Source organism: Lepidochelys olivacea (genome assembly GCF_965140295.1).
Source record: "Lepidochelys olivacea isolate rLepOli2 genome assembly, chromosome: 3".
Classification (NCBI taxonomy): Eukaryota; Metazoa; Chordata; order Testudines; family Cheloniidae; genus Lepidochelys; species Lepidochelys olivacea.
The window spans coordinates 27,832,222-27,839,835 of record NC_140413.1 but is presented as its reverse complement, the minus strand read 5'-3'; the positions used below and the strand labels follow the sequence as shown (position 1 = coordinate 27,839,835).

The 7,614-nt window shown below is 42.4% G+C and overlaps 1 protein-coding gene across 1 annotated transcript; it reads right to left on the bottom strand.

Moving 5' to 3' along the window:
- Nucleotides 1-5,658: 5,658 nt before the first annotated feature.
- On the bottom strand, nucleotides 5,659-6,261 carry LOC311518441 (tigger transposable element-derived protein 1-like; the record flags this gene model as incomplete). Its single annotated transcript, XM_084624266.1, has 1 exon — nucleotides 5,659-6,261. The coding sequence occupies one exon, from the start codon at nucleotides 6,259-6,261 to the stop codon at nucleotides 5,659-5,661; it is 603 nt and encodes a 200-aa protein (XP_084480392.1).
- Nucleotides 6,262-7,614: the final 1,353 nt, after the last annotated feature.

The following is a 7,614-nucleotide window of genomic DNA, read 5'->3' as shown; positions in this document are numbered from 1 at the left end:
CAGTAATAGTGAAGCCTCTTGTGTTATGTTGACTTTATCAGTACTTGAAGTTTCTGATTTCTTGACCCTATTTCCTGTATTTCTGATTCCCATTTGCTAGGCTGTTGAACCTGTGCTTGGCTAATATCATTTTTATGGTTATTAATAGCTCAGCAACCTTCAACATTAGGGACTTTATTATTAATCATAATAATTAATAATAACTCTGTATACACAGGAGTATGTATTTGCCTCTTTGTCCTTTACCTAATTTTCTGTGAAGGACAGAACGAATAAAAGATCAAACAAGGCCGCTGCAAACAAAAAAAATGTTGCTATCTTTCACATTTCTTTCATATTATAGTTGGGCCACACAAAATAAGAAAACTGATTGCAGTTAAAAGTACAATCTCAAAAGGAAAACAGCTAAACCCCATGCAACCCCCTGTCACAAGGCTTATCTAATACTGATTTTATCAAAATCATTTTTATCCACCCCCCAAATATGATATGACTTTCAGTTATCATTACACATCAAGGACATAGTATAGGACACAATCTGAATTCTACAGAAGTATAAGACAATTTATATTTCCTGTTTAAAGTTTAGGAAATCATTTAAATACCAAGGTTGGCATGAACACAACAACAAGTAGAAGAAACTGTAATGTGCCAAGTATTTTAATGTTAATGCAGAAGGTTCCATATCTCTTTTAATCGTAAACACGTTAGACAACTTTGATGAAGGATATTCAGTGGGAAAATGCCAGCTTTTAGTTTCCTATATTCTTCATGTGTTCAAAGTTTGGAGGTCAGGCAAGAAAAATTTAGCACTCAAGAGAAATCATCACTGCTCTACTGGCAGCAGGAAGAATGTGACAAAGTGCAGTGACATTTACAAATCCTTTGATTACTAGGGATGATTAGATGCCCTGGTTAGTCAGAGGAATATCTGTTGTTTCTTTGTAGCAGCTGTAAAAGAATCAGTCATCGTATTGTATGTGCTCAGTAGAAAAGGATATCATAAAAGTGAAGTGTCTAGTCTAGGAATATTAACAGCTCATATTCAGGAGACTAACTTGTTTGACCTCCTTTTTTAAATACGTTAGAGCATGAAGAAATGGCATGAAATGTCAAAGTGATGGGGTTGCAAAATATACAGTGTTTTGCTCAAAGGGTTAGGTCAAATGGCATTCAGGGAACAAACCGTGACACAAATGTTACAATTGAGCGTGCACAGCAGCTAGTATATACTCACAAGGAGAGCTGTGCAAATAGATTTTTCAGTAAATTGGCAATTTCAAAAACTCAGACAAAATTATTTTGGATCACACCAAAAATGAATATTTTAAAAATGTTTGGCAAACCAAAAAGTTTTTTTTAAAAAACCCCACCCCTTCACTGCTGTTACCTTAAGAATAAATGTGCTTGTTTCAAAAGAGCTGTGTGGTAGCTTGCAAGTGCTGGCAATACACGGTTCATAGCCCTTGGAGAGAAAACAAAGCACAGGTGCTGGCTTTAGGATGCGAAGGAGATTCCCACACCTGAGCCATTCTTTTTAGATGACAAATCTGAGGAACTCTCCCAGATTGAGGTGACAATAGAGGAGTTTTTGGAACAAAGTAATAAACAGTAATAAGTCACCAGGACCAGATGGTATCCACCTGAGAGTTCTGAAGGAACTCAGATATGAAATTGGGGTGGTTAGGTAATAACTACTTACTGTGGTATGTAATCTAACATTTAAATCAGCTTCTGTAACAGATGACTGGAGGATAGGGAATGTGACACCAATTTTTTCCAAAAGGTTCCAGAGGCGATCCTGGCAATTACAGGCTGATAAGCCTAACTTAAGTACCAAGCAAATTGGTTGAAGCAATAAAGAATAAAACTGTCAGACACAATTTCTTTGGGGAGAGTCAACGTGGTTTTTGTAAAGGGAAATTGTGCCTCACCCAATCTATTAGAATTCTTTGAGAGGGTCAACAAACAAGGGTGATCCAATGGATACTTGAACTTTCAGAAAGCCTTTGACCAGGTCCTTCACCAAAGACTCTTAAGCAAAGTAAGCAGTTATGGGATAAGAAGGAAGGTTGTCTCATGCATCAGTCTCTGGTTAAAAGACAGGGGAAAAAAGAGCAGGAAAAAATTATCAATTTTCAGAATGGAGAGAGGTAAATAGCGGGCCTCATCAGGGATCTGTACTGGGGCCAATGCTGCTCAATATATTAATAAATGATCTGGAAAAAGGGATAAAAAGTGAGGTGGCAAAATTTACAGGTGATACAAAATGAGTCTAGATAGTTAAGTGAAGAGTTACAGTGGAATCTCAAAAAATGGGGTGACTGGGAAACAAAGTGGCAGATGAAATTCAGTGTTGATAACTCCACAGCACCGTACATTGGAAAACACAATCCACACTAGATATACAAAATTAGCTATTACCACTCAAGAACAAAATATTGGCGTCACTGTGGATAGTTCTCTGAAAACATCTGCTCAATGTGCAGCAGCAATAAAAAATCTAACCGAATGTTAGGAACCATTAGGAAAGTGACAGATAATAAGACAGAAAATATCATAATTCCTCTATATAAATCCATGATATGCCACACTTTGAATACTGCCTGCATTTTTGGTCACTCCATTTCAGATCAGATATATTAGAATGTAAAAGGTACACAGAAGGGCAACAGAAAGTATTAAGGGTATGGAACAGCTTCCATCTGAAGAGAAATTAAAAAGACTAGGATTTTTCAGTTGGAAAAGAGACAACTGAAGATCTATACAATCATGAATGGTGTGGAGAAAGTGAATAAGGAAGTTTTATTTACTCCTTCACATAACACAACAGAGGTCACCCAATGAAATTAATAGCCAGTAGGTTTAAAACAAACAAAAGGAAGTACTTCTTCACAAAACGCACAGTCAACCTGTGGAACTCGTTGCCAGGGGATGTTGTGAAGTCCAAAACTATAACAGGATTTTTAAAAAGTGCTAGATACGTTCCTAAAGGCTAAGTCCATTAATGGCTATTAGCCAAGATGGTCAGGGATGCAACCCTATGCTCTAGCCTCTGATTTCCAGAAGCTGGGAGTGTACAACAGGGGATGAACCACTCAATGACTGCCTGTTCTGTTCATTCCCTCTGAAGAACCAGGCATAGGCCACTGTCAGAAGATAGTATAATGGGCTAGATGAAGCATTGTCTGACCAATACAGCTATTCTTATATAGGCAGACTGTCTTCTTGGGGATATCACAATGTAAATCAGGAAGCTATGCAGCCTTAAAACTCCCAGTCAGAAGGGAGAGAGATGTGGGTCTCTACCCAAGAGATGTCATGTCTGGGCATCAGAAATCTTAAGTGGGTGCCATGGGAGGGACCATGAAAGAGGAATACCGGTGCAGTTACACTGAAACAGTGACAGTCACCAATCCAATTCCAGAGCCTATGGCTGGAACTCTGTACCCCACTATAGCTAAACTGCCCTCATGAAAATGACTATTAAACAATCTTGTGGTCGAGGATCTGGACTTTGCCATAATTATACATTCAATCCCCAGCTCTGCCATAAACTTTGGGTCAGTTGTTTAATCTTTCTGTGCTCTATTCTCATCTGTAAATTAGGGGTAACACCTATACCACCTGGAACAATGGGGCATCAATATCAATAGGTGCTAATATCATACAAATAAAGAATAATAAAAACACAATAAGTACAGGCAAGTTTTGACAGTGGCTTTACCATGACGGCTGTGTCTTCAGTATTAGGGGAGAATATAATTTTGTTAGAAATCACATAAATGACACATACATAGTGTGGTCAAAATACCGATGTACCAAAAGGATGACTCAGAACACTCACATGCACAGATCTCAGAAATATGAGTCATATACACTTGACAGATTTTCTTATTCTTAGGGTTCTTGGCCTTACCTAGTTTTTTGCTCTTTGGTTCTGTATTAAGAAATGTTTAAACAAGAACACAAGAGCTTTTCGTCATAGTCAAGAAAATTATTAATGGATGATGTTCCATTTTAGAAAAGTAGCCTGAGGCTGCAGAGAATTCTGAGCATCCTTAGTTTAGCAGCTTTTGCAACCAAAGGGATATGAAAAAGAGAGAGTTCTAAATAATTTTCAGGACTAATTGCAGAAGGGTAGAGGAGGCTAATCCCATTCTTCAAGTCATGCACACACATTCTCACACAGAGGCTTTTATTTATGCTGCTCATAAAACCACATACCATCTGTACAAAACATCTGGATAGAGGTGCAACTGGTGCACCTTCTGCAAAATGAGTTTTTTCTTTAAAAAACTGGACAAATCAATAACCATCATCTAACCGCAGATCTTCCACTGCGGAGTATCCAGGCGTGCAATATAATGAGGATAACAGTATGCAAGAGGCAGATGGTGCCACCCAGTCCTACAACAGAGAAGCCATGTGTAAGCTCTTAAAAGTCATTTCTAACTATAAAAAACATTGAAAAATGGTTGTACTGGATCCTTTCCATCTACTCTGAGCAATGTATATTTCAGTCCTCTATTTCATTAATTCTAATCTTTTAGACCCAGATTCTGCCATCCGTATGCACACAGAGTCATACTTTGTAAATTGTGTTATGGAAGTCAATGAGGCTATTTACAGAGTAAGATACTACTCCATGTGAGTAAGGGTGGCAGGATCTGGTCACAATTTCTTATGGAAACAAAAGAAAACAGCTTTAAAAAATGAACATACATTTTGACATATGCAAAAGTCTAAATGCACCTATATAGGTCAGGGTTGTAAAACTCTGACTTGACAAGTCCTGGACCCCGCTCCACAGCAGGAGTACTGGACAGAAAGGGGCAAGCCCCCGCTCCCGCTCCCCAGCTGGAATCCTGGGTGGGTGGAGTGGAGCAAGCCCCCATGCTCCAACCCCGCTCCCCAGCAGGAGCTCTGGGCACAGCATGGCAAGCCCCTGAACCTGCTCCCCGGCTGGAGCACTAGGCAGAACAGGGCAAGCCCTGGACTCTGCTCCCTGGCTGGAGTGTGAGGTGGGCAGGCAGAGCGGGGCAAGTCCCCAGATCCGCTCCCCAGCAGGAATTCTGGGTATAGCAGGGAGGTTGTGGAATCTCCATCGTTGGGGATTTTTAAGAGCAGGTTGGACAAACACCTGTCAGGGATGGTCTAGATAATACTTACTCCTGCCTTGAGTCCATAACATCTAGGATGCGGCAAAAGATAATGAACTTTAAAAGTTGTGATGACAACTTGGTCAAGGGGCTAGAGGAGTGATGTTGTGTTTGGAGGCAGAGAAACCTCCTCCACGTTGGGATGTGCAGTCTGAAGGCTTGCAGGGTGGCTTGGAGTATTATCAAGGTTCAGTAGGACCTTAAATGCCAGGTCCTTTGATGCCAGGTAGCGTTCCACTTCATGCACAAAACAATTATGAAACCAGTCCATAAAAAAGCACTGAAGTGATCCACTCATGCTGATTAGACCTCCAAAACACTGGTAGCTGATATTTATCTTTGCCCATGAGCGCACAGGGGTTCTGGGCTTGGTAAACGAGCGTTGGCTTTACCATAAAATCCCCCATTGCATTTGCACAGATGAGAAGGGTCAGTCAGTCTTTTTCAGCCTTAAAACCCAGAGCAGATTTCTCATCTTTTGAAAGAAAGGTTCTCTTCAGCATCCATTTCCAAAATAAGTCAGTCTCATCTGCTTATTAAAAACTTGCTCTGGTTTGTCACCTTTCTCCTCAGTGAGTTCGGCCAGCTTGGGTGGAAACCTTGCTACTGCTTCATAGTCTGCAGATGCAGCATCACCGACCAATTTAACATTATGCAGCCCATACCTTCTTTTGAACTTCACAAACCATCGCTTGCTGGCTATAAAAGTCGATTCCTTGGCTACACTGCTCTCCCCCGAAGTTGATGCAGCATCCTGTTTTAAGTGATCACACAATCTCTTGGATTTTTCTCTTATCACTGGCCCTTCCAATGGAACCCTGTTCTGTGTTTGGTCCTCAATCCCTATGTTCAGTGCTTTCTCCATCTTTTGTATGGTAGTAACATGAGTATAGAATGACACTTTAGCACTTTTAGGTGCACTTGCAGCAACACTTGCTCTAATTTTTGCCTCATGTCTCTTCACTGTATGCATGGTCGACTCATTAAGGCCATAAGTGCTACCCATGGATGATGAACCTTCACCCTTAGCGAGCATATCCAACATTTCCACTTTCTGCACTAAAGTCAACACTTTGTTCTGCTTCTTCACACATGACATAACAGTTTTTGAGTTTCTCTCAATTTCCTCTTAGAGCTCATGGTAAACATTTATTATGGGCGATAAATAGCAGCTTAAGTCAAGTGGACAACGTGACAATATCCCATCACACTGAGAGCAGCATGGTGGAGGGAGTGTAGGAAGCAATGAGCTCAGTCTAGACATATCAGTGCCAGGGTTCTAGCCAAGGTTCAACCCACCCCCTTAGCATCCAGGCCCACTCCCCCACAACCCTGGCTCTGCTCCAGCCTTCGTGCTTGCCCCGCTCTGCCTGTCCACCCCATGCTGCAGCCAGGCAGTGGGATTGAGGGCTTGGCCCAATCCACCCTGCAGTCCTGTTGGGGAGCGGGGTCAGGGCATGGGGGGGCTTACCCCACTCCACCTGCCTGGCATTCTAGCTGGAAAGCAGGCAAGCCCCTGAGCCCTGATCCTGCTCCCCGGCTGGAGTGCCGGATGGGCGGAGCAGGGCAAGTTCCCTACACCGCTCACCAGCTGGAGCGCTGGACAGGTGGGGCAAATACCCAACCCCATTCCCTGGTGGAAGCAATGGGCGGGTGGAGCAGGGCAAGCCCCCAATCCCACTCCCTGGCATGAGTGCCAGGCAGGCAGAGTGGTGCAAGCCCCCACGCCCCGACCCCATGCCTGGGGCTGGGATGCCCCTGACGAGAGTTTCCATGGCTCCCACAAGGCCAGCTGGAGGAGGTGAGGGGAGGCACCCCCATCCCTCCTGCCCCATCCTTCCTGCCTTCCCTCCCCCCCACCCCAACCCCCACCATTACCCACCCACCCAAAGTCAGGACCCACCCACATGTCGGGTCCTGGCTATGCCACTGATTTGTGCATCTTGGCGACAGGTAAAAGTGAATCCTACCATGTACAAAAATAAAGGATCACAATTAATTGACCATGCATAACTGAAACTGCAAAAAAAAACCAGGTAAATTGAGGTCTGACTATATTTCAATTATAGTAATTTTACATGTTATTTGTAACCATAGTAGGTAAAGTAAACAATTCAGACAAATGTGGTTTTTCAACTAACATGGCCTGTCTCTCCATGGTTGTGTATCAATGCCAAGTGGGTGAGAATGCTATGAATGGTAGTAATATTATTTTATACTTTCTTTGCACTAGAGTACATGACTTCACAATGTGCAGAGCAACAGAAATTTAGGTCTACAGTGTGTGTGTGTGCGTGCAAGAGAGTGATTTTTTTCCTACCACACAATGCCTTTTTCAGTGGATATATAGGCTATGTCTACACTTGCATGCATAATCCGAATACTGGATCATGTTCATGCTCATGTGTGCTCCCCACATCCATGCCGACAGTCCACATTGCTTTCTGGATGT